The sequence below is a fragment of the Pygoscelis adeliae genome, unplaced genomic scaffold (genome assembly GCF_000699105.1).
Source record: "Pygoscelis adeliae isolate BGI_AS28 unplaced genomic scaffold, ASM69910v1 Scaffold294, whole genome shotgun sequence".
NCBI classification, from domain to species: Eukaryota; Metazoa; Chordata; class Aves; order Sphenisciformes; family Spheniscidae; genus Pygoscelis; species Pygoscelis adeliae.
Genome location: NW_008824722.1, coordinates 2,404,153 through 2,431,915, shown reverse-complemented (window position 1 = coordinate 2,431,915; position 27,763 = coordinate 2,404,153). Strand labels below are relative to the sequence as shown.

Below are 27,763 nucleotides of genomic sequence, written 5' to 3'. Positions count from 1 at the left end.
CTGGGGGTTTGTTTTGGTTTTTTGCAGTGCTTAAACTATGCCCCCTACTATCCCAGAAGAGATTAGCTGGTCATTTAACTCTCTCCTCCCTGCTTTTTTTCTCATATACAAACACAGGGAAAGTTTCGATCGGTTTTAGGCAAGATAGAGAGGAACCAGCCCTCCATGCTGATGTCGCATTCTCACACTGTCTTGTCAAGGGGACTGGGGCTTTCCAGCTTCTGGCTCGGGCAATGGGCTCAGGGTTAGCAACAAAGTGTGAGTTTTTGAAGGGAAGGGACCTTCCTGGAGCTCACAGCAGAATGATCTTTGTGTAATGACAGGGGCTAAACCTCACATTTGCATTGAAACTCTCTCCCGGTGCATAAAGGCTAGCCAGGTGTTCGCTTGAGGATGCCATTGTGCAGTGCCAGAGACAAAAGTACGTCCATCCCTCATGGGCCAAAGCTGGCACATCCTACGGTTTGAAGGGACTGGGTACGTGATGCCCTTCTCAGCAGCCCCAGGTGTCTTCCCCATAGGAGGCTCTACAGAAAAGGCTCCAGTGCAGGGGAACATGGGATTTACAGGCAGCCCATATGTCAGCGCAAATTATCATAGCTAAGGTACAGGCTTCCTACAGACCGTAATGCAGCTGCACAGAGCCAGGGCAGGGACTTCTTAACTTCAGCCTGCTCCTTCTCCTAACACTCCTACATCCTCATAGTGATGACAACACTTGCAACAATTATACAACTACTGAAATACTTTGGAAAAGAACCCCAAATAAGGGGAAGCTCAAAGGAAAGTCTTTCAAGCCACTTCTTCCTTTCTAGCACTCAGCACAGGGAAGAGTAGAAAAGCAGGGTCTGTGTTATTAGAAGGCTTCAACCTCAAAATTTCCGAGAAGGCTTTCTCTAAAATTTCCAGAAAAAACGTGGAAAAAAGATAGAAAAGAAGGCTTACAGTGAAATGACTGGCTTAACTCTAGATGTACACAAAGAGACACATTTAAAGAACACTAAATATGCAGCATCAAAGCAAAGGTGTTAGAAAGCAGCATGCACTCAAATAGTTAAAAAATAATATCAAAAGGCAGACCAAAGCTGTGAATGGAAGTTCCAAAGGCAACCTTAATTCTAACAGTTCCTCAGTTTGGTGTGTTTGACTTTCAGCTTCACTAGTACTGTTTGAAGTCAGTTGCCTTTTTTGTGATGGTTCCTGGATTTTGAAAGAAGACATTAAAAATACAGAAATTCTATGACGTGGCACATGAAATATCTGGTTAATCAACAGCTTTGAGCATCTGTGATTCATTACACAGATTTCTGGCGCTTACGTTAATGGAATAGCTGACAGCACTAATACACTGTCATTTTCTACAAGGACGAACATTATAAGCAAATAGCCATTTTTCAAGTAGGTTTTCCAATATTTACTGACTGTGGAGGAATCACAAAGTTTGGCTTACATACCCAACCTGGAAACACCCATGGACGTAATTGTTTCACCTATTCTTCCTCTGCCCCATTACCAATTGGGTCCCAGTTTCTTCCCAGTCTCCAAGTCCCTCTTTTCAATTTTGTGATCCTCCTTTCCCTCCCAGCTTCAAATCAGCCCCCAAGCCAGCTTGTTGCAGCTTCCTACTCATACCAGCCTGTCTCCTTCTGGTCAGCTTGTTACATTCAACTCCATCCACTGCTAGAAGCTCAGTCTCTTCTTTTTGGTTTCCTCTAGCCCAGCATTTGTCTCTCCTCATACAAATCAGACAGTTCCCTCTTCCATTCCATCGTGGTGTCTATGAGGGGGAGGCAAGCTGGAGTTTGGCAGAGAACATGAGAATCAAGGCTGCCTGCTTTCCATCCTAACCCTAGCTGAGGGCAGCTGAAGTCAATCCTTTATAAGGCAGGTCCTTTAGAGCCCCTACAGCTTGCAGCAGCATGCGATTGCTAAGTATAGCTGCAGTCAAGGCATACACATCCTAAGAAGAAGGGAGACTTTTCACAGTAGTATATCGGGTATATTTAGTGGCTGAAATTGGCATCTGTACTGAACCACTTACTTTCTAGAAACAGCAAAAAGTGCCCTTATCTCTTCTTAGAACAGCTGTCCTTCCCCAAGTTCTCAAATACTGGGCCTTGAGGACCGAAGTATTAAAAAATCACCAAAAGGTGTTATTGTGGACAAACGTACTTTCCTCAAGCCTCTTTGCTGAAAACATTGCAGCCGTTTTGGCTGAACTCTTTAAAATCATCCATCTGGGCAGTAACTGCTGAGGGTATAAATCAAGCTAAATGGTTAACTTTCGGCTATGTTCTAATTAGTAGAGAACAAGGTCTTACAATGGAAAGAATCAGGGAATAAGTGACTGTAACTGCTTACAGCTCAGTAACAAATGGGCTAACAAAAGAAAGTACTGTGAGAAGAATAGGAATAATGTGTAAACCCAATCAGGTTTTATCGCTTCCCAGAGTTTCCCCCTAACCCCAAAATAAGCTCTTTCTGCTGCCTTTCTCAGGTGTTATTGAGTACCTGGGAAACAAACAAAGGAAGAATGAAAACACTGACTATGCTGAACAATCTCACGCAACAGTGCGCTGCAGGTTAAGGGGAACAGCTGGAGCAGAGTGACAGGCTGATGGGAACAGTCAGTCATTTTGTTGTTCAGACTGCAAGGCACTACAGAATTCCAACAGATCAAAATGTAAAGAGACAGTAGCACCTATGGGGTATATAGACACCATGTTTACAAAAAACCCCTTACCTCTCAGGCACGGCCAGCTGCATAACCTTAAGGCACTATATTTGCCTGTGGTTGAACTGCTCTAGAGCTTGCAAACCAAATTTCAACCCTCCTTGCAGAGAAGTGAGCCCTATAACACTGTCCTGAATTCACTGATGCTTGCTCGTTTGGCTCCTGAAAATCTCAGGTAATAGGCTAGTAGGATAAGGGAATAGGGATTCACTTGTACCTTCACAGACCTAGTAACGGGGAACAAAAAGCCATGGTTTATATAGTCCAGGTAATTTGTAGAGTAAGTTTTCTTCTTAGCAATTCAATTACTAATTAAAAAATGGTCAAGTGGGCACAGGAAAAGAAAACAACCAACCAAACCAAAAGCTCCCTTCTCTGTAGAGTTAACTAAGCAAGTAAAAGCTGCCTAGAGCACCAAGTTACTACTGAAATTGCTTGACTGAAGTCAGCCAGCCAGCCAGCCTTTAAACCCAGCTGATGGATCCTGATTGATCCAGCTGCCTCCTAGAGCTTCTTTCTGAACTGGAGGATGCTGGTACAGGAACTTGAATTTATGTTCTGGTAAGGAAGCTACTGAGCTGCTAATGTCTTCATAGGCCTGACATTTCTTGTCATAGGCAACAAAAACTCAGTGAGAGCACAGGTGGTCTCCTTTACGGAGAACCCTACCCACCATCCTTTTTTCTGTGTCCTTGCAAAGAAGGTTCTGTGTTAAAAAGGTTCCTGGCCTGATCCCGATGACAGCTTTTTTTTTTCCAAATAGTCAAGTGGACAAGCGTCCTGTGTCAGACAATCTCTTCATTGTAAAAAGGCATATAATTTACAGAGGAAGCTACCTCCAAATTTGTGGAATCACAGTCAGCTTTGTAAGCCTTCACAGTGTCTGCACAAGAGCAATTTCAGATCTTCAGGGCATCCAAGATGCTTAGACCCATGTCCCCACACATGATGAACCTGAAGCGGCTTTGTGACAGAGCAGCCAAAAAGGTTTCCTCCAACTTGGGCTTTTCTGATCGTTAACTCCATTGTGCTGTTTCACTCTCATTTCAGCTAACCAGGAATTTTAGGTAAGCTGACTAATTTTGCCTGGATTTGTCTGGATTTGGCAGATGTCTGTAGGCAGCAGACCTACTAGGCAGGTAGTTTAGGCAGAGAGCTGGAGGGAGGAGGAGTTATACTGCTTAAGGCCACTTCCATTAGGTTTATCTGCCTTCAGCCCTTAGTGTTCGAGTGGAGGTTGCCCAATTGCCTGTGTTGTCTATCAAAGGCGGCCTTCACTTTGCTTTAAGCACAGACTTTGCTTTTGGTTTAGACAGCAAGAATGCTTTAGAGCCACAGTGAAGGCTCCCTCGGTGGGTTAACATCTGGCTAGGGTGCCCAGAGGGTAGCAGGCAGGCAGCTGTGTGGTGAAGGAGAACACGTGTTCATGGCCACTGACAGAGGCTGCTCAGTCATATTAGTGCAGACACGACCACAGACTTCTTGGGGACTGCACATATAATCAGGCATAATGTGTGCTTTATTTTTACACCAAAACTTTTTATATGAGGCTGGGTAGGAAAGTAAACAGTCTATGTGACTTAAAATGGACTCAGATGATCTGAAATTTGGTCCTGAAAACTGGAATTTCTATATGCAGAGAAGAACACTACAGCATCAGAGCTTATTTTCATGCCGGTAGTACTGTAATAATAACCCTTCAGATTTCTGTTGATTGCATCGTTCTCCAAAAATTATCTTTTGTGGATGAAATTTCTCTTGCTTGATCTCAGACAGAAAGTGAACAGTAAAAATCTGTTCAGTCATTTTTATGTCATCAGTGAATCATCAAAACTAATGCCGACTTTGCAGCATGTTACATGCGTATGTCCGTGAGGAATTTACCAGGACAATATATCTCTTATACTCCAGTTATTTCATTGACTTTATTTTATAGGAAATAAAATCAGGTGAAGTAGTAATGGTTCACTGACTATAATTGACCAAAGCCCCACAATAAAACAAAGCCAGACTCCCAAAGCATTGAAATTATCTCATTTATCTTAAGGAAAAAAAAGTAAAAAGCACAAAAAGCATTTTGGTCAAATTTGATGTTACAAAACATTTTCATATTTATTTAATTTCATGTTCTCCTACTCTGTAGTTATACTGTATAATTTCTGAAAAAATAATATGCAAACAGATTATTGCATAACACATCTCTTCCAAATTAGCCCAGAAATAGTCACTAAATTAATTTTTTAACACAATAAGAAAAGTGTTTTAATATTTTATGTTTAAATTCCAGAGAGTTTTATCACATAAGATATTCTGTGGAAAGCAGCACCTATTTACTTCTTTGTAAGCCATTATGAAGATGGAACTAGCCTCTCAGACAAAATAACAGAGGTGATTAAAACACAAGCTGAATAAAGAAGCTCACCGAGTGGGTTCTTGCAGGGTGAGTATTTCACTTGGCTGTGTGTGTGGAATATTTTGCATAACGGTCTACAGACCTCCTAGGATTTTGCAATTACAGAATATACCTATATATAGTGCTGAGACACAGAGAAGTGGTATTTCACATTATGTCTATGCTTGTTTAGGGCTCACTGTCTATGTGGAATGAGTAAAAGTAATATTAAAGGAAAATAATTATTAAACAGAAAATATTTCATTATGCAAACAAAGAAAAATACTGTATTTTAGTTTAGAGACAGTTCAAGCATATACAGCATATACATAATAAAGCTCAGGCGTTTCTTTTTTCGTATTAGCTAAAGAAGCAGTCATGAAACTGTTGTATATTGGCTTAAAACTTGACAACCACCTAGTGCATTCTTCTTGCTCACCTTTTAAAAAGACACAATCTGAGATGGATACATTGCACTGCTAGAGTTTACAATATATATTTCAAATTTACAAAAATACAGAAAAACAAGATTTCTTGCACTCAGATACTGAGCATTAACCCTTTGAGTACTAATTCCCACCTGCAACACTGCAGAACACATTCATCTGACTTACATGTTTTTATAACATTCTAACAATTATAATTGTCACCTTTATGTACACTGTTAGGAAATGTATTCCTACATATTAAAAAAAAAGGTAGAGACTAATAAACTGCTAATAACAGAAAAATAATGGGTTGAAGTATGTGATGATTTCTGCAACATATACACAGAGAATTGCAGACTGATCGTCTATCAAGGGAATTTTCTATTTCCTCTCTGCAGCAATGTAGCAATTACATAAGCCTGTGTTAAGACATGACAGCAAACTTTCTCATGTGGCCATACAGAGTTGTGCTTTTTCTCTTATTTATGGATGCCCGGCTCACTTGCCACTGTAGACGTTTTTCTCTCAGCTTTATGCTCCTATTCACTTTCTGCGATCCATTATTGTTCTGCACCCTTCCTGTTTGAAAAAAGTGGTTTTCTTTCATATAGGGATAATTATGATGCAGTTCTGTACTGTGAGTTGATCCTTTGTGTCCAGATGTTCATGGAAACATGAAAAAATTTCTTGCCAAGAGCCTTGTTAATAGAGAATGGTACTGACCCTGGAATGCCCTACAATTCAGCAGAAATCATGAACATAAAGAACTTCTCTGAAGGTCAAATTTGCATTAAAGGGTGAAGGCAATCTGAAATTTGCTAGGGGAGGAAATGGGTTTTCAGAAAGCAAGTGGTGAAATTAACAGATGGACCCTAAGAAGGTGTGATTTTGGAAAATGACTGAACTTTCGCTTTCCTGAAAACTTTGGACTACATCGATCATGTAACTAAATAGACAATATCATATATACAGTGTCTCTGAACTAGAATAAGCTATTTTAAGAAAATAACTGTAGTCCTCAAAGAGTTAATGATAAAACTGCTCTACCTTAACAGATGTGGAAAGGTTGTCGTGAAACAGCTTACAGGTTTGTTCAAAAGGCATACTTTACAAAGAAGTGTAAAACTTGTTGAGACAACTGCTATTACACCGCACAGTGTCACGTACAATGAGTAGTGCATGCTCTGTAAAGACATTAGAGTGGACCCTTATCAAAGCTATCATATAACCTTATACAAAGGATTGAGCCACTTAAACTAGTGCAGAGTGATTTTTTTTTCTGTAGATTTATAATGCTCTAGATTAATAATAGGGTTTTTCACAGCCTTGTACAACACTTTTTTTTGTTCTTTTTTTAACACATGTAACACTAGAAAACAGCAAATGGTATATCCTGACATATGTCATGCAAACTACAACCAATACAGCACCATAGGTGTAACAGAGACATTACCTAGCACTTCTCTCCAACAAGAAAAAGGACAGAACAGAGAGTGTACATTACACGACTTTACAGGCCATATGCTACAGAAGATCTTTAGAGGCAGTATCACTTTTGTAGATCTAAAAAGCTGTAATTTTATAAAATCCTGTTTATCATTTCTACCATAGTCACTTCTGATTAAAATCCATGGCACAGTAATAATATTTTGCTACAAAAATAAATAAGTAAAAGTTTAAGATGCTGATATGTTTATAAAAAGTGTCCGAAGTTACTACAGAACAAAAGTGAAAACAATGGATGAAAATGATGTATTTCTAAAGAAATGTTGTTCTGTGTAACAAAAGGATATTGCCTCTCATATTCAATTGTCTAGACTTCATTTTCTAATTATCTTTCAGAATAATTGTATAACTTTCTTTTAAAAATAACTTCACTTTAATACTGTCACTATCTCTCTTTTAGACTCTTACTAAGAAAATGGAAATAAAGATGGAAAAGCTGTACAATTTACTGATGAGCTACACAAATATGTCATCTTATTTAGTTTGGAATAAAAACAAAGATAACGATGGTTTAGGGGGAAAAAACACATTATGATGGCCCATGAACTACACAGTAGTTTCATTTTTCCAAGGGCCAGTTTTGATATTTCCTGTACTATCTGAGCTGTATATCATGGCTTCATGCACGTTTCCCTTGAGAATTCCGTTGTGATTCGTCGTGTTAAACGGCAATGACTGTGTCCGTGGGTGCATTTCAAAATGAGCTGGATGGTGCACAGTGTCACTTTCTGGCATTTTAGCACAACTATATATTACAGTACTTGCGTCGCTACTTTCAGGCTGGTTGACAGTAGGATATGGATCGCTTTTTGAGCAGCAGGCCCGTCTGTGACCTGACTGGCTATCATGCGTACTGTGGGGACTGTCTGTATGTGAGCTGTGGATGCTGCCATCGATACTTGAAGGAATGTGATAGGCGTATTCTCTTTCACCTGCAGACCTATGCCGACTGAAATAACGTGGCTTAGTTCTGCCTTTCAGACATCTATGAATGTGCATATTGGGTCTGAAGGTTCCCTCGTTGTGGACATGAATGTGAGCTTCATCATCAAGTAGCTGATCACAGTGCATTTTTGCACAACATGGTGTCACAGGCGAAAGGCAGTTAACATGATTTTGAACTGCTTGTAGGTTAGTAAGTTTGCAGTGGCTAGCTGCTGGATGATTAAACACAGCTGTTTTGTTGGGACATGGTGATTCCTGAAGACAAGGTGCATGAACTTGAGTGTCACCATTGACATTAACTTTTGGGCGCACATTAACTTGGACAGAATAGGTGTTTCTTCTAGATGGGCAACAGGACCACCAGCAATGCCACACATCATCTCTCTTTGCACAGTGATGGATCAGGATGAAAAGCCCCAAGGTCACACAAAAGGCTCCGTAAAGACAGCTAAATATCATGTCCAAGAAATGACCTTGAGATACTGCAAGTGCTCCAAAGGTCCAAGTGGCAGTAAACAGGAACAAAGTGAATGCTGCGGCTCGAAGCTGAGCCTTAAATGAATGCTCATTTTCCAATAAGGAAGAAGAAATCATGGAGCAGGTTGCCTGGGGAACGGACACAGAGTCTGTAATACGACCATGGCCCACCTCAGTACTTGGCATTCTCTGCGGATCTTCTGTCTTTTCCTTTAACTCATACTTGCGTTCAGGATGGCGCTTCAGTTGCACGTACGTGCAGAGAAAGTAAACACAGGTGACTAGCACAATGAATGCTACTGGCCCATAAAAAGCACCAAGACTAGGCTCCCATGCCATCCAGCAACTGAAAACGACAAAAAAAGAGAGTCAAGAACATTTTATAGCCCACATTAGATGTGATGGACAACTGACTGATGTGAAGCTGGGCTTTCTGACTAACTTGTGTGACCCAACAGCGTCTCAGAGGTTTGGATATGTTCATTGTGGAGAAAGGGAGCGTGCCTTTAATATCAATTAAGCTGAGGCATCACTTTCATATTTTTTAATAGAATAAAATGCCTAGTATAATTTACAGGATATTAAAGCTGAAAATTTCCAAGAAATGTAGGTCAGTTTAGAATCTAGAATTGCAGTGAAGTATAAGACCATTTATGTCAACCCTTTTTTCTACTATTAAAAATGTCAGTGCTAATACTTTGATTAAAAAGTAAATGAGGCATAGTTTATACAATCTGTGTGAGCAATAGAAATGTGCAGATTTCAACAGTTTGTATCAATGAACATGAAACTCTTAAGCCTAAAGATTGTTCTTACAGAATTTTCTTGTTGCCAAAGTAGAGAACAGCCTGAGTAAAAGAGAGGCTGAAAAAACACTTCCAGTTGAACAGTCATCGTTTTCTGCAGTGAGCAGACCCAAAAGATGTATGTCATTTCTGAATTCTTCACTGTTTCTGAAATTTCTGGGAGTTAATTTACATCAATTTGAATGTCCTCAGAAAAATTAAGGGAATTGATGGTCTCATTGTCATACACTGGTACCATAATATTGTTGTAGCATGGATCATTATTTGCTAGGCTTTAAGTAATAGAACCATAACTGTTTTAGAGCCCCTTGAAGTAGTTCACAGGCCAGTATGAGCTGAATAAGCCTCAGTCAGCTGCATAATTTAGTAGCAGTCTAACAGGACTGTCCTGAGGATGAATGATCTAATCAAATAAACATGGCAGAAGAAAACACTTCTGGCTAATGAAATCCCAGATGGAAACTGGGAGAACTTGGGTTGGGGGAGAATGACTATTTGCCTAGTTTTTACTCTTCTCTATGATCTGCTTTAGGCACGGTTACAGACAGGCTACTGAGCTGGTGGTATAAGCTAGTACAGTTGTTATTAGGTTCTTATATGCTACATATTGCATGGATTTCTGGAAAGAGGAATAAGTTACTTTCCTTATCTGTTGGACTAGGACAAGAAGTAATGGGCTTAAACTGCAGCAAGAAAGATTTAAATCAGATTTTCAAAAAGTTTCCTAGCTGTTAGGATAAGTAGGATAATAAGCTGTTGGAATAAAGTGTGGTGTATCCATTATCGGAGCATTTAAAGCACCTCAGATAAATAACTGTCAGGAATGGTTTGGAGACAGCTAATTTCCCACTGGGTCAGAAAGACAGACCAGGTGATCTGTCATGATCCATTTCAGCTCTAAAAGTGACACTGTGTGACACTTCATACTCATTTAGGCGTGTGTGATTGGTTGCAATCCCTCCAGTACAGCGAGGAACCTTCTGATATCACATTATTGTCAAGCCAGGAATCATCTACCACTTACTATAAAAAGGGCAGAACGAATTTTTCTCCCAGGCTGAGAACCTCTCAGCTAAAAAGAGGCAGTCCCCCTGGGTATTTATCACAGGGAACTGCAGCATAACTATTTAAAATTTGTAAAATCGGAACCTTAAACAAAAACATACACACATTTATTAATGAACTCCAAGGAGTGTGTATTTTGCTGTCAGACTTGCACATGAAAAGATTCCCTGAAAGATATCTGTGAAAAGATAGGTAAGTTACCACCTATATTTAATTGGATAAGCAGAGAGCACAAAGCTACATGAATACTTGAAGTACATTTGAATGCTGCATATTTGATGCAAAGTGGAGAATGGAATGCTCCCCAGTGGAACGGTCTCTTGGGATGCTCTTATTTCAAGTCGAATCTCAGTGTGGATCACTTAAAAAATCAGTTCTGTAAAAAAAAGTTCAAGTTTGTGCATCTACATTTACTGTACTAATATTATTAAAAATTAATAAGGCATATAACTCACTATGCTGTTCTTGAGCTGTCTTTTTGCTCAGTCTTATAACCACCCCTCATCTGTGCCTTGTTTTCTGTACAGACTGTGGTACCAGGTATTGATTGGCTATGATTAACATGATTAAAGAAGTATAACCTCTGTAACTGTGCCAAAATGAAAAATGTCTCACATTTATGAACATAAATAATTGAGTCTTTTAATATACTGTTGATTATAAGTGATTGTCTAATTGGATAATTTTGAATAAATATATGAATATGAGTTGGGCCCTAGGCAGAGCAAACAGCTAGCCACAGTATGTATTAATTTATTACCAGAATTTAAGCTTCAATTACCTATAAAAATGCCTTTAAGGAGCCAAATGCTCACTTACAAACCATTATCCTTTGTTTCCGCTTTTCTTACCCAGAGCATAACTAGTTTCAAATGTATTGCAATAGATGCTCAAAACAGCAACTAAGAGTGATGTCCTCCAGAGTACTAGTGCTGGCAGAGTACTACTATATCCATTAGCGTGCCAGTCATTGCCATGCTGATCTTTTACACAGAACGTATTTAACTTTGCAGTCTGATTCACTTTCTGCTACACTTTTATGGAAAGACATACTGTAATTTATTGATATCTCATGTGTCATGCCAAGAATTAACAACAATGTGATGCCTGGACAGCTCATGGAGGTATACTGAACACTAACACACTAGAGGGCCACGTCAGGATTGCAAGACATTGTGACTGGAACATTTCCAGGTGGTGAAAATCCAAAATAATTGGTTTTTAAGGGAGGGACACATGGAGGAGGTGGGGGAGGGATTTCTACTTCTGCTTTTTCACATAATTATTTGTAAATTGCTTTAACTAAGTCACCTGAAGGATATCAATTCAAGGTAGATAATGAATTGAAAGTATTTAATTAATTAGTAGCTCCATTAAATATGCTATCCATTAGGTATTTTTAATATCCTTTCACTTACTCAGATGTAAATGAAGAGTAATTCTGTAAATGAAAAGTGATTCTATTGACAGTAGTGGAGTCAAATTGGTAGAGGTAAAGCAGCAAGCTCCAGATTAAGACATTGCTCTTTCACAGCTATTATTTAATAAAATTTCATAACAAATGTCATCCCAAATGGCATGTCTGCACCCTTTATGAAGTCAGTTACATTTATCGGCATAAGAAAAAGAATACGTTTTCCTTAAAAGTTTTATGATAATAGATTATACTTACTATGGTGCATTGCCTTCAATCCCATAATTATTGATATTGGTTGCTGCTGTAATCCCACATATAATGAAAGGAACTCCACCACTAATCAGGTAAAATCTGTTGAGAGATAATAACTGATATTTTAATTTGCCTGACTTGTAGTCGAATACTGCTATTTAAATAATTGTACCTTCTTGAAGTATTTTGAGTATGCAATGTTGCTGAAACATTAAACATGTCCCTAAAACCAAAAAAGCAAAGAATGAAGTATTGCCACAATAAACACTGTACTTCATGAAGCAAACAGCAGAAAGCTTAATATTTAATATTTATAGGGACCCACTTTTAACAATCTCTTGACTTATGTCTTTAGTAAAGGTAGTTACTATTGCAGTCATATGAATGACTTTCATTCTTGTCTAATGAAAGAACCTACATCCCAAAGAAAGTTATTCCACTCACCTAGCTATTTATATTTAATAGTTATTAAATATGTAAGCATTATATTAAATATTAAAAATATTCAGACAAAGCAGCTGTATTCACTTTAACCTGAAAATGTTCCCAAGGAAATTCAGTGAAATCACAGAAACATTTTCCTAACTCCTGGATGACAAAAGAAATGAAGTTCAATTAGGCAAAGAGAAAAGGGGCAGTCCGCTTGGCAAAATGTTTTTTTTCTGCACAGAGGAGCAATCTGGGGAAATCAGGAGGATTAAATATCCCTTTGCATATACCACACTTTTCTTCACTCATTCTATACCTAGCCTTGCAAATGCATTAAAATGTGAGGGCCTCTAAGACTTCAGCAAGACCTCATAAATATCCAAGAGTGTTAACCTAAGTGTTAATCTTGCTGTTAGGACTTGTACGCTAAGACTGAAAGCACATAGTTTCACACCCCTTTAACTGGTTAAATGCCATTGAACTACTTGGAAGCAGCAGTCATTCCAATGTATGATCATTAGGCTACATTAAAGTCCTAGGGGATGTCTCACTGAAGTTGGCATCCTGCATGCCTATAGTCCAAATTCAGCAAAATAAACCATCATCACATTTTCCATTTATATAAACAAAACACAAAATTATGCATGGAGCACAGCACTTCCACCGCTGCGGCCTCTGAGGTGGAGAGCACCGGCCCCGTTATATGTGAGGCAACAGCTGGAAGGAATGCTGCTCAGTGACCAAAAGGAAAATGTTCCACCACACCTAGAAGCTCAGCTGGTTCTCTGAACATCCTGACTCATTTCCAGGTTTAACCAATGCTCTCCTGTCAGTAGACAAAATTAGTTTCTTTTCAAGCCACTCTTCTGGTGCGGGAAACAGTGTGCAGGGATACAGATGCTTCCCAATCACTGCTATTATGTTGTCCATCAGGACTAAGAGGAACCTGATAATGTGTGGGACACATTCTGACCAGAATCTGGCCACTAGTTTTCTATAATGTGTTATAAATATTGGGAAATTTCACAGCTATTGCAAGGCAGGATTTTTACAGAAACAAAGTTATAGTAAGATTAAATAAAGCAGCATTTAAATCAAATCCAGAATTAGTGTTAGAATTTCTTAACCTCTTTTCGCCACCTCCTTCCAAAGCAGAATTAGAGGCCCAGGCCTTGGAAAATTTCATGTTAACATTTACAGTCAATCTTTGTCTTAATGGTCTAAGTTCTAAACAGAGCAGAGAAAATCATCCTCCACATTCATCAAAAAGCCCTTCAGATTTTATAACTTCAAAGTCATTAAGTATATATTTTTTCTTCAAACTTGGCTTATTCTGTAGAGCCTAACAAATTCCAATGAATAAGCTGCCTCCTTACAAAATCCATTCATTCACTGCAGTTTAATGATTGTACATATCTTTTGACTTGAGCGTATTGAATAAGCTAGTTTAATAGCTTATTATTATTTTTAACAAAGACATATTCAATGACATTTTTGAAATTCAGAAAATGGCTAGGGTAAGCAATGAGGCATAGAAAAGTTAATCCCAATTTATCTAAGAAATAGTAAGGAGCAGAAAAATAGGAATACAGAAGCAAGCATAGGAAACTGCACTTCAAACTCATCTGAAGTGATTACACCATAGAATTTACCTACAATGCAACCTATAATTTAATTTTTTGCAGTGCTGCCACTTTTTCCAGATTGGGTACATACATTAAATCATATCCTTATCTGAAGTCTCAGACAAGCCAGTATTTGGGTGTTAGATAATCTACTTCATATCTCACACTTTTCACACTTTCAGCAGGCTGCTGAACACTACAACAGTAGCATCAGATGTTCTGGAAGCACTTAGCTACACAGTGCTTCAGAAATGTGGCAAAATCTAGCCAAATTCCTGTCCTGGCTCATTGCTAAGAGAAAAAATACATTCTAGAAATGACGGAAGGTGAAGTCAAATGGTTTCAGTGTACCTGAGGTGCACTGTACCGATATCCAGCACAGCACACTGCCTGCCCTGACTCACTGGAAGAAAAAAAAGAAGTAAAATAGCAAATAGAAATGACAGTGTGTACAAATAATTCTTCATTGGTGGATTCGGGATTCTTGAGGCATGAAGGGAAAAGAAGGCTGCCAAATAGAAGAAAAGTCAGCAAAAGAGGAATGGGATTAAAACAGAATGAGCAGAAAATATAATCAAAGAAATGGAAGTTAAATCGTAAGAGCAGGAGTGCATATTCTTGCCCATATATTTGTGGATACCTTAAAAAGTACATAAAGAAGAAGAGACCACACTGGAAAGTCACCAAAGAGAAGAAACATTGTTCAAGAAGATCCATATACATGTTAGTTGTGAAGAAGTACACTTAAAATGAAGAAATTTAGACCAGTCTTTCCAAACATTAGTTTCCATGCAATCATTGGTTTTTATCAATTTCTTCTTTTTTCACCCAGATGAGATGATTAGGACAAATAATTTTGAAGAAAAAGCTGAAGTAGAAGTGATAGGGCATGAATAAAAAGAGAAGAAAATGCAGCTAATAAATAGCTATGCTTCACACCTCTAGAAAACCTTTTATCTAAGAGAATCAAAGTGCTTCATATCATTAATTAATTTAGCCTTACAGCCCCCTGTGTGGTCGATAAACATTATTATCCCTGTTGTACAGATGAGAAAACAAGCAAGGAGAGATTAAGTGTTCAAGGTCATGCAGAAAATCTGTTTCAGAACCAGGCTTCTTAATTCCCATCCTACGTTTAAACACAAGGCATCTCTCTGTTACTGTAAATGAAGGGATGGGCAAATCATGGCATCCAGGAGTTTGTCTCCAAGCCCAAGAAACACGATTGCCTCTCTGTGAGTTCAAGCAGGAGCAAGAAGAATATAATCTTATCTGAAGGATCCCCTGGTTAGTGTGGTTCCCTCCCAGTATTCACTAAGCCTTGCCAATGACTATCTGCCTGTTACTCCCTACAAAGCCTGACTTGTGGAGGAGGAGCCTGTGTGCGCTGTTCCCTGTGCAGCCCTAATGCTAACATCCACTGGTATTTCGTATAGCACTGCCTGGGCATGTACACAGAGCAGATTTTCCAGACCAGTTAAACTGGTCTGAGTATAAGGGTTGTAACTGGAGAGATGCTGGGTTCTGCTGCTTTTGCTGCTGCAGCCAGCTTTCGGTGTCTTTCAGCCATACAAGAGCAAAAGTAAGGGGCGATGCTCCTGTCCAGTAATGCTCATTCACAGAACAATATAATAAAGCAGTACCGGAAGGATGAACCTTGTAGATTGAGCAAGTACCTGCTTTCCAATCATCCCCCCCCAAGTATATTTTCTTATTTTGAAAATAATGATCAATCTTCTTCCTACACTGTTTGCCTAACATACATATACTACTTCCTCTCATGACCATCTTTTGGTTTTAAAGCTTTAAAGGTCTATATCCTTTGGTTCAGTAACCAGCTTTTGTCTTCCAATTACCTTTCCTACTTCTGAGTTAATTTTTAATTTTTCTCATTAAGCCAGTGGACTGTCTGCTCTTCACAAAAGAACATGCAGTAACTCAGGATCCAGAGCCAATTTCATCTACTTGTGTTAACTCTTCTACCATTCAAGAACGCAAACAGTGATACTCAGGCTACCAGTAATGAAACTCTGTAGGCAGCAGTAAGAAGACAGAAGAACCCTGCTCTGACAGATGTGACTGTTATGATGGAGCCAGCTAACGCAGAGGGTTTGGCTGTAGTCAAGATAGCCACGCATGCAAATCTTTAAAGAGTGGGAAACCACAGGGAGGAAATTAAAACTTTTTTCAACTAAAATTTTATCTTGACAAGCAGTTAATTTATATAATATTTTAAAATTGTTTTACAGGGAAAACTGTAAACTATCTGTGGGATGATTTGGGGCTTTGAAGCAATTGCCAAGCTGTTGCTTCAATAGCCCTTGGTAAGAGTTTTTAAAATTTGTACATTGTTGTTGCTGGCCACCCAGGGATGTCCTAATGATTCCTAGCAGGCTTTCACATCAGCATACCTTTATTTACTGAAGCTCATTCTATCACATCTTCACTAATATTGTTATCCAAGCTAATTAGATTAAAGCTAGCCTGGTAGGCCTCAGCATGCTGCACTCGCACCTCTTAGCTGCAGCGTAGGCAACACCTACGGCCTGATAACTGTATGCAGACACACTCAAATGATGTGCAGTAATTTGCGGAGGGAGGAATCATACTCATTGAACGTTAGAGGGAACCCCTAAGTTCCTGCTGCAGCTGCCTGAGACCAGCAAGTACAATATTTTTTATTACATGCACTGACATAAACACAAAAAAACCCCAACAGAGCAGCAGACACTGCTTGAGGTGATGTCCCTCTGTTGACATCATGGCTTACTGTTTTCCAGCTTCCTTTCAGCAAGAACTCCTCTTGTAAGGCAAACCCTACCACAAAATACTGGGAGCTACATAGCCAATCTGATAGAAACAGGATAATGTCAGCAAGAATGACGGCAATAGCCTGCAGACAGCATCCATTCTGCTAACTTAACATACAGAATAGTCTCTAAGTTTATTTCCACAAATATTACTCAGTAAGTCAGCAAGTTAAAGGAGAGTTCTACCCAGTGATGAATTTCTTGCTTGAGTGTCTGGCTATTCTCTAGCCCAAAATTGTCTCCAGATAAGAACCTTGACTCTGGAATGAATTCTTCCAAAAAGGAACAGACCCTGGCTTTGTGGGTGTAATGCAAGACTGATTTAAAGTTTTTTTCTGCAGAGGTTGGCAGAATGGTGATGTATGAAGAAGTGATTTAATAGCTTCAAATAGTGTTTATTGCAGACATTACTTAATTAAAATGTATGTATTACAAAAAAAAGTAATACAAAAGTATTCCTCTTTGCCTGCACAAGTCTAGAAAGGTACATATTAGATATGTAAAAACACCAGTGAAACATTAATTTCTTTCCTTTTTCTCAGTACAAAAAAAGATTCACCTATTTAGCTCTACTTCCTTCTAGGGCACAGTTCATACAGGAAGAGATGTCAATCTATTAGCCACTTGCAAAATAAACATAAAAATAAAAGAGGAGTCATAGCAAGATGACTTTCCCTTTTATTTTTCCTTGAGCTGGGATTTGATTTTAACATCTTTGTGAAAATAATCCATATAGAAAATGGTCATTAACTTCTGAGCTAACCAGATGCCACAGTTCAAGTACCCGGCAGGCAGGCAGGCAGATAAGTAGCTGCTCTGTAGAAAGCTGAATTTATGAGCCTGATTTTCAAATTATTCTTCCTGACTTTTTCATGCATCACATCATTTCATGGTCCTTTTTCCTGGGAAGTTTGATAAAATAAAAAGAAGACTTTGTAGAAATGATGGGATTTTGAAAATGTATTTTCATTTAAGAAAAAAAAATTGTCATTTTGAATCCTATTCCTAGATAGTCTTGACTTTTGAACATATTTACAAATACTGCGTTAGTTTTGCTTCATGGCCTTGCTGAAGAGAAATAGCATATATTTCTTAAGTGCTTTTTCCCTGTCTGCGAAGTAGAATATAAACATGGAGAATACACTTTAAAAAAAAAAAGAAAAACAATCTATTAATAATGCTAAAATGAACTTTAATATTGCAAGTCAAACTCTAAAAGGTAAATAAAATCAGAATTAAGACTTGTGTGAAAACTCTATTTAGCACCTTTATGTGGCAATATTGTTATTCTTTTTAACTGCCGGTTTACAGTCCATTTTTTTCCATAAGGCATTTCACTCATTCAGGAATGAGTGGAAGGAAGGAACAAAGATCACTGCACAGGTAGGTATTTGTTTTTATATATATCCCTTCTTTCTAGATCTTATTGCAAATTAAGAGCTTCACAAACATTACTTACTTAATCTTCATAATGTCCTTGTAAGAATATGTATTATAATCTCCATTTAGAGCCAGAGACTAAATACACAGAGAGATGAATGACAAATCAATTAAGAAAAGTCTCTGCAGATTTGTTTGCTCAACTTAAGATGTCCAGGCCTCCACTTGAGAAAACTAGGCTCTAACTTCTTATTAGAATTGGCCATGACATAGGAGTTTCAATACTTTGCTGGGTCTGCCCTTAGAGACTGATAATATGGGAACTTTGACAATAAAGTGGGAGAATCAGAAGATATGAAACCTCACATCAAATGGCTTCGAAAACACTTGTCTCTCTCACACGAGCCCATTGCACTAGATATTCATACTGAGCTTCTCTTCCGTTCCATCTATGTCAGATAACGTCTCATGCACTGCCACTTAGGTAGTGTGAGAGTTTAGGCCCTGCTAGTGGAGGAAGCCAAGAGGATGTGCTGAAGCTATTTCTGTTCAACTTCTTTGGTTAACACCCTTCATGGCTAGTGTAGCCAGTATGTCTACTTCGGTATTTTGCAGATGAAAAGGAGTTTACAGACTGGCAGTACAGTTGCAGTTTACTTTACCATGACCCTGTAAGACAGTCTGAGCCAGCAGAGAGGACAGAGAAACAAAAATGCATATACCAAAAACAATAGAAAAAAGAATTCAAGAACTCAAAAAAACGTTTAGAGAAAATTCAGAAGAGAAAGGAGTTTCATTTACATAGAGATAACTGTATTGTCTCTTGGTGAGCTAGACCAACTTGAAGAGCCACTGTATCTAAGAAGCAAGAGAGACCTTGCCTTTTTTTTTTTTCTATTTTATTGGACAATGCCTTGGGGACTGTTGGAAATCAAAGAGAGAGGTGATTCTTACAGTGCATTCCATGCTGCAGTTTAGCTCTACTGACTTCTACTTCTGCTCAGGCTTAATGAATAAATAACTTAAGTCAGAGTAAGGAGGTACTCGTGCTGAATGTACTTCTGAAGGAAAGAAGTAAGTAAAATATTAAGTAGCATGTAGAAAGAAAATATATTAGCACTTCTTAAAGAATCTATTTATATTTTTAAAAGTTTAAAAAGAGCATGGATCTCGTAGAGAGAAAACTGTTTATTTTAATGCTTGGATAGAAATAATAGGAGGAGAAATAATACTCATGCTTTGAGTATTTTCTATTTGCACAATCATTCACACAATTCAAATGCCAGGCATTTGAATACTCTGGCATACAGCTGTTAGCTGAAATTATTTTTCAGTTCCAGCCTACTGAATCAAACACAACTGCTTCACTGAGCATTGCAGTACACCTTTAGAAAGCCAATTACCATCGAGATGTCCTTCTGCTTTTCAAAGGGGAGAAAAGAACCATTAACCTATCCACCCTCATCAAGACAAGAAATTCTGATAACAGCCTATCTATGACAATGCCATTTTATATAATATGAAAGTGAAATGAAAGGTAAAGCATGCAAAGATAGTGATAATAAGTGCTGTACCCTTATATCGTCATGTAGTTAATACTCGATTCATGTTATATTAGTATTGATGTTTTATGACTGTCAGCAGAATCACCTTGAATTTTAAATAGAAAATACGGATTTCTTTGGTTTTACTTGATGCAATATTTCATTAAGCCTGCCAAAGGAACCAAATGAAACAACTAGCAGGAGGAAATATATTTTAATTTGGATCAACTGCAAAAGTCACTGACAGGGTGTTCTGGTCTATGTGCTCCTATGACTAAATTTTGAAATAGTATTTTTTAAAAGGAATTTATTTCAATCCCATATTTTATTACGGCGGTGACTAATACAACTCCCTGAATCCCACTGTGTTTTATGCATTGTTGAGTTTGACACTTGCCTTGTAGGCAACGTTTTTTTGTCAAGAACGCTTTTTCTTCTGCGGTAATTTTTTTAAACATTTCAAACAGACTAGTCAAGTCCTTGTTTTGTAATTTTTATATCACCTGAAAATATACTATTTTCAGCTTTCACAGGAGGAGAACATTTGGAGAGTTTATTCAGAGGTTATTTATTCACTACTTGGTATATTTTTCATTTTAGGTATGAAATCTATTTTTGTATTAAAAAGAGAAATTCTGAGACCTTATTTTTTATTGTGAGCTGTATTGCCAAGTTAGAGCTGAATAATTTCGATTGCATGAGTTTCACAGGTAATACGTGAAACTGTCCATTTTCTAGAGAACAACAGTCTTAGCTTTATTTTCTGTTAAGTTCTTTCACTGTACATGCACAGAATGATTCAGAAGATATTCATGACCAAGCAATCAATGTCATGAAGATAGGGACTTTACTGGTAGACCCAGGTGGTTTGTTCTTAGATTTGCTCAGCTGAGCATTCAAGACAGATATGTGCAAACAGACAATGAAAAGAGAATACAGGAACTCCTGGGAAATATCTCTAGGGAAGACACATTAATTCTCTTCTCCTAAATTCATGTCTTTTCCTTTTTCTCTTATATAAATCAATGATCTTATATGAAGGGCAAAATTTTTGCCCACAGTGCCAGAGGGAGCTGAAATTGTTTAGAAGAAAGAGAAAAATACGAGAAATACTTCAGAGATGTCAATTTCCATAAAAACTACATTGTTAATTCACACATATTTTTGCAAGCCTTGTATCTTGTGATGCAATATTAAGCTCCTGTTCCAGAGGGCAGGTGATAAAGAATGTCAGCTTTCTCTACTGAACTTTTATGCGGGCACAGAAACAACTGAAACCTGATTTCCTGCAGATTTTGTCTTACGATTGTCTTTGGTGTCTAAAAAGGTACAAGGTCCTCTTGAGATCTTTCGCGTAGTTAGGCCATCTCTCTATCATTTCAGCCTTCCCTTATTTTGAGATATTTATCTTTGTCATTCATCTGTCCATCTAGTCACGTGAAACTTACAGGAGCTTAATGATCTCTACCCATTTCAGGTTGACTAGCCAGTTATTAGACAGGGAAAGTCTCAACAACAGTCACATACCTAAACAAACTGTTTCTTTAAGGGGATCATAATATAAATAAGAATAAATTTCCATTTTTCCATTACAGATAATTATAAGCAAAATGTGAAAAATGTGAACTTTAATGGTTCAAAAACTAGCAGACAAACAGGAATCTTAAACTCCCTGTTTTCAAAAAATATCCTGTTTTTTACACTAATACCACAATTTTTACTTTAGTTTACTGATTCTTAAATGATGAATGTTGGCATTACTACTTACAGAGAGAAAACAGTAGCAAGAATGCACAGCTCCAACAAGCTAAAAAGCATTTTTACCTCTTCTGCTGGCCCTGAAACATTTCAAGCATCTTATAAAGGCTGTTCGATTGATACAGGCCATTAAAATAATGTGTTTAGGAAATGTAATGGTGCCCCATGAAATCTGCCGTTTTGTCAAAAAAAAAATTGCCTTTCTTCAATGAAAATGAAAATTACAGCTTCACACATAATTATACGTAAAACTGCTGAATGCATCAGCTGGTTTCTGTCACATAACAGTGATTGGTTGGTTACTGTTATACAGAGTACTCAGAAATACTTTAAGATGATACGTGTTCTGGCCACTGTGTAACATGCATAATTTTAATATTTAATAGATTCATGTTTAATATATTCATATGTCATGAAGTGCTTTGTTATGAAGTTTACAGAACAATGGTAAATTTCATCTCTTTACCTAGATTTGTTCAGCACATTCTACGCATATTCTTAAATGATACCCACCCACAATACTCAAGACATATTTATACTGTCTGTGTATAGATAATATATGGAGGTAGCTCTATTGGCTTTTAAATATTAAAACCTCAAAGTATTAAAGCATTCTTACTGTTTCTGAGGATTTGACCAGTAAGGTAATAAACCCCCCATCTTTAAAATATTGTTAAGGGTTGGGTGCTACATCACCAAAATTAAACACAGTGTTTCAGGCTTCTGCCTCTCTGGTTTTACAATTACATGTTAATCACAATTTACTTCTACCTTCCATTTATTTAGGTAATTGGGTTTATTTTCAACTGCATGTATCTAAAATCTAATCACACAGCTAGAGCAAGATGTAACCTCAGGCAAAGTGAGAGAACAAAAACAGTCTTATTTAAGACATGAAGAAACCACACACTAAATAAAAATAATATCATTTTGATTATTAAATCATCTTGGTCGATGAGAAGTGTTCAGTCACAAACCCAGAGGGCCATTTAAAATTGAAAAGCATTTACGCAGAAGATCCATGGAAACCACAAAACCCTTTCTGTTGAATCTTTCCAGCTACGAAGCTTTTTAGAGAAAAGATGAAACAGTTTCCTGAAAGGAATTGTTTCTGATGTGAAAAGCATACAAGGAGATTTTGAATTCCTCTAAAGTCCATATTCAGTGCACAGTAAAGGATGGGACTCTGTACTTTATTTTGGTTCCCATTTTAACATTTTTCAATTAATTTTTTTGAATAGTTCTAATAGTTTTAGGGTTTGCCACAGGTCATGAGTTAAGGAGGGGGCATCCCTGAAAGTTAAGAAAAATTAGTACCTCAAACATCAAGGACGTGATTTTCAATCATGCAGAATACTGCTTTCAGTCATAAAGAAAACCATAGAGAAACACTTTCAGGTGAAGTCAGTGCAAGGTACAGGCGTTAACATCCTAAAATACACCCTAGATGACTAGACATATCGATTCTGAAGGCACTACATTTTTGCTTTATTTACCAAGACTGCACCGTGAAAAACCTAAAAAAGTATTCTGTGTCTGTAAAAGATGTCTGTATAAGTTAAACATGGGGCTTTTTCTTTTTTTGTATTTCTACCCTTATAGTGTCTTTGTTCACAAATACTTGCTGAGGAAAAAATATCTCAGTACTTACACGGAGCAGCAGAACAGAATAGAGTGCCTGCCTCACAAATTAACTTGCACTCCACAAAGGCTAGAGTTACTGAAAATTTATGCACCAGAAATTTAAAATGGGAAGCTGCAAAATATAGCTCAGGTAAAAAACCCAAATAATCAAGATGAAACATTTCAATTTTTTTCCCAACCAGAAATTCTTCTGAATATCTATTATTACCTAATCACTTCTAAATATTGACTTTAATTTCCTTTTCAGAATAAGAAGACATATCAAAAATGTTGGCATCTCCTATGAATGATAATACAGTTTTTCAGCTGGCCACATTTGGAATATGTATATATAGTATATGCAACCACCTCAATGGACTCATACAGAAAGAAAACATGAGAACTCCAAAACTTATTAATTTGATTAATTGTGAATAACTACTGTCCTTGACTCAGTAATTAGATGGTATTCCAACATTTTTTAAAGCACATTTTATTACTTCCTGTTATTTTTCACTTAGGAATCCTTAGTAATGACAGCTTCATTTTCATGTCTTTCAACATTGTAGTATATTCCTCAGTATGCTATTTGAAAGAAAGCTGCATTTCCTTTTCTTCATGGCTTAAGTATTATCTGGACCAAGTAATTTGAAACCCATGTAACAATGATTAATGTATTCAGATATTTTTCTAGAACAATAACAACAACCTTCACATAATTGAATACATCACGTTTTTCTTAGGGCATAACAAAGTTCCCTACCTTCTTAATGCTACGCACATTGACTGGTCAGTGTACACTGACCAACGTGAGCAAAAAACTACTACGCGTAACAACATGCCCCGAGGCAAGAAACAATTTAAAGTTCACTTTGCTATAGTGAACTATTATACCAAGTGAACCTGCTACTTTAAGTGATAGTGAGAGGAAACCATCTGTGAATACTCAATAATCAGGTGCCTGGACTCTATTCTGTGATGGGGAAGACAGATTCTTTTTGCTTGAATTAGACGATTAAGGGTCAGCCATCACACCTGAGTGCTGTGAGCACTGGATATTCAGTATTCTGGTATCAGCGCAAACGGTGCTAATTTCCTTATGAGGTAGAGATACTTTCAGTTTGCAGGGATGGAAAATCACTTCAGTCACAACTCTATTTTATTCTTATTTCTGCAGTTTTTTAGAAATTTGTTAAACTTCTGGAAAGGCTGAAAGAGTCGGGTCTAGAGAATCAGAATCAGAGTCCTCATGGACTGTGGCAGAATGAGGCAGCCACCACATGATGAGTTTCATTTGCTGTCCCTTGTATTCTCTCATCAATAGTTTAGATATACTATGTGCAATTTGATGAGAATTACTTGTATTTATAAACATGATATTTATATATTTTACATTATGTAGCTATGAATTTTAACTTTAACTTTTAAACTGAATTTTAATTTTAACTTTTAGGATGTACATCCTAAATTTACATTATATACCTATGAATTTTAATGATGTTCTGTTAAACTGATGGGTTTTTTTTCCCAGGATTAAGTGTGGGTTTTTTGTTTTATTTCAGACTAGGTTACAGCCTTACATTTCATGTTTGTGGTTCAATCAAGATGAAAGCTAAAAGGAAACGGAACTAGGATGGGAGAAAGAAATAGGGTCCTTGGAGATTTTCAAAACTTGACTGGATGAGGCCCTGAGCTAACTTTTAAGTTGGATCTGCTTTGAGCGGAAAGTTAAACTAGATGACTTACAGATGTTTCTTCCAAACTTATTTTTATGATTCTATGATTAACTTATTATTCATTGTCATCTTTTCAATCTTACGAGAGTCCATCCATACGAGCTGTCAATGCTGAGAGAAGGGCTCTTTAGACCTACTGCTCTTCTAGTTTATATCACTATGTAAATTGAAACATATGCAGAGTAGACTGATTCACAGGTGAGTGAACACAGCTTGAAAATTCCTATAATTAGAAGGCTATGTGCCTAGAGCCAGATGGAGTTCTTCAGAAGAGTACAGTGCATTATTAAAATGTAACTGAGATAGGACAGGATTGAGGTCAGAAAAAGACCCCACTTCACATCCCATCAACAATGCCTACAGCTGTGACTGCAGCCAAGAGTAGTTGCAACAAAAGAAAAATTTATGCTATGTATAAATTCTATTATTGTATCAGAGAAGTTGTGCATCCATGACTTATGTAAGTGTTCCCACTGACTTTGGTCAAGCTCCATATGAGTGAGATGCAGACTTGCATGATTTTGTACTACACCATTGGATTGTTCTTTTGCAGAAACTAATCTACCATCTAAAGAATCTTAGCGAAGTTTCATCCTTACAGTTTGCAAAAAGGAAAAAGCTTGTTTTTCCATGTTTGTTTTCATGGAGAAAATCTTATATTAGGATTTATGCAATGTTATCCCCTTCTGCAACTTCCAATTTATCATCTTGACAGATATCCAGGTAGCCAAGAACTTAAAATCTTACCAAGTAGGTGTTATTAAATGTAACAAGCAGCATTGAAGCATTAAAGCATGATGGAAATAACTTTCCCCTCATGGTTTTAGACTTTTGGCTTCTTTCTGGAACACTTTCTCCTTCATATTCCATAGGATGTAATTCAATCTGCTAATCTAGAGGCAGCAAAAAGCATTCCTTTTTAATGCTATACATAAAAGAATGATTATGGATTACCCTGCTACTAAATCATAGACAAACTGTATTCAATTAATGACTTGACTCCACAAAACCATGGAAATTTAGATTTATTGGTAAAAATTCAGGTTGACATTTTGTCCTTAATTCACCCTATTGAAAAGTAAGAAACAAAGGTACAATTGCATGAGTTCATGAGTGTCAACCCCAATTTTTAGCTTTAATGTTGAAGTTTTTTGCTGTTGTCAGTTTTAGTCTTACTAAGTTGAGCTATGGGAAATATTATATACATGATGATGGCATGAACATTTGCTTTTTCCTGTTGTTTAAAAACTGACATACACAGAAATCTATTTTTGGTGATCCCTATCCCAGATTTTAACCAGAAGCAAAAACAAAGATTTTCCATCATATATAAAAAGGTCAAAGGGTAAGTTTCTAAAAAATCACAGGGTTTCTTGGAGCACTCAGCCAGAAGTGATCATGAAACTTTGAAGGAAAAGAACAAGCAGAGATAGAGGAGAGTTATCTTGATAAATAGATAATAATTGAGAAATATTAATTGAAAGCTAGAAATGACATGTCATTTCCAGAACGTTACTGCATTAGTAATGCGGAAAAAGGAGATGTGAAAAGCAATGAACAGCAGTCATTGCCATCTTCACAAAACTATAACAGCATCTCGTTGCTCAACTTTCCAGGTCAAAAGGCTGCCTAACTTTGCTAGGTGCGATAATTGTTATCAGATTTGGCAATGCCAGAACTTCAGAAAGAAGTGTTCTCTCTAGTTGGAAAACACTCTCTTAAATGCATGAAGAGGGAATATAGCTAATTGGTTGCTTCTTCATCACTAATGGAAGACTAAGAGTCTATATGAGCAGACAAATATAATGTCATTCCTATATGAGACAACAACAAGGGTATGATATGCCACATTAAATAGTCCAAAATGCCTTACATAGGAATTATAGCGAGGATGGGGTAGCTATTCTGAAAATAACGGTGGTAGTAATTTGCCCATGATTCCTGTTCCTTATCTTTTTGATTCATGAGAATGAGTTTTACTGACATCAGTAATCCCAAAAATCAAATTCCAAAGTGGTATGCATAAATATTTCTTGGAAATGAACTCTGCCTGTATAGGTATTTTTTTCTGGATATGCCTGTAAACTCATCTAATATGAAGAAGCAGCAAGATCCTATAACTGACCACTCATGACTCATACAGTTAGCATACAGTTGGCATCCCGCAGGAGTCCAGTTAGCATACAGTTGGCATCCCGCAGGAGTCCAGTTAGCATACAGTTGGCATCCCGCAGGAGTCCAGTTAGCATACAGTTGGCATCCCGCAGGAGTCCAGTTAGCATACAGTTGGCATCCCGCAGGAGTCCAGTTAGCATACAGTTGGCATCCCGCAGGAGTCCAGTTAGCATACAGTTGGCATCCCGCAGGAGTCCAGTTAGCATACAGTTGGCATCCCGCAGGAGTCCATATTGGGACTGGTACTGTTTAATAGCTTCATCAATGACACAGTGAGATCGAGTGCACCCTCAGCAAGTGTGCAGATGACACCAAGCTGAGTGGTGTAGTCGACACGCCAGAGGGACAGGATGCCATCCAGAGGGACCTGGACAAGCTCGAGAAGTGGGCCTGTGTGAACCTCATGAGGTTTAAGAAGGCCAAATGCAAGGTCCTGCACCTGGGTTGGTGTAATCCCCAGTATCAATACAGGCTGGGGGATGAAGGGATTGAGAGCAGCCCTGCCAAGAAGGCCTTGGGGTTACTGGTGGATGAGAAGTTGGACATGAGCCAGCAATGTGCACTCGCAGCCCAGAAAGCCAACCGTATCCTGGGCTGCATCCAAAGAAGCGTGGCCAGCAGGTCGAGGGAGGTGATTCTGCCCCTCTACTCTGCTCTGGTG

The 27,763-nt window shown here is 37.8% G+C and overlaps 1 protein-coding gene across 1 annotated transcript in view; it reads right to left on the bottom strand.

The window, feature by feature from the left end:
- Positions 1 to 6,574: 6,574 nt before the first annotated feature.
- Positions 6,575 to 27,763, bottom strand: part of LOC103916287 (probable G-protein coupled receptor 125) — a 245,912-nt gene continuing 224,723 nt past the window's right edge. Inside the window, exons 17-18 of the mRNA XM_009323256.1 lie at positions 12,026 to 12,121; positions 6,575 to 8,828 (exon numbers count right to left, since the gene is read on the bottom strand). Coding sequence (XP_009321531.1) covers positions 7,607 to 8,828; positions 12,026 to 12,121 — 1,318 coding nt within the window. The 3' untranslated portion in view covers positions 6,575 to 7,606. The remainder of the gene's footprint in view (positions 8,829 to 12,025; positions 12,122 to 27,763) is intronic.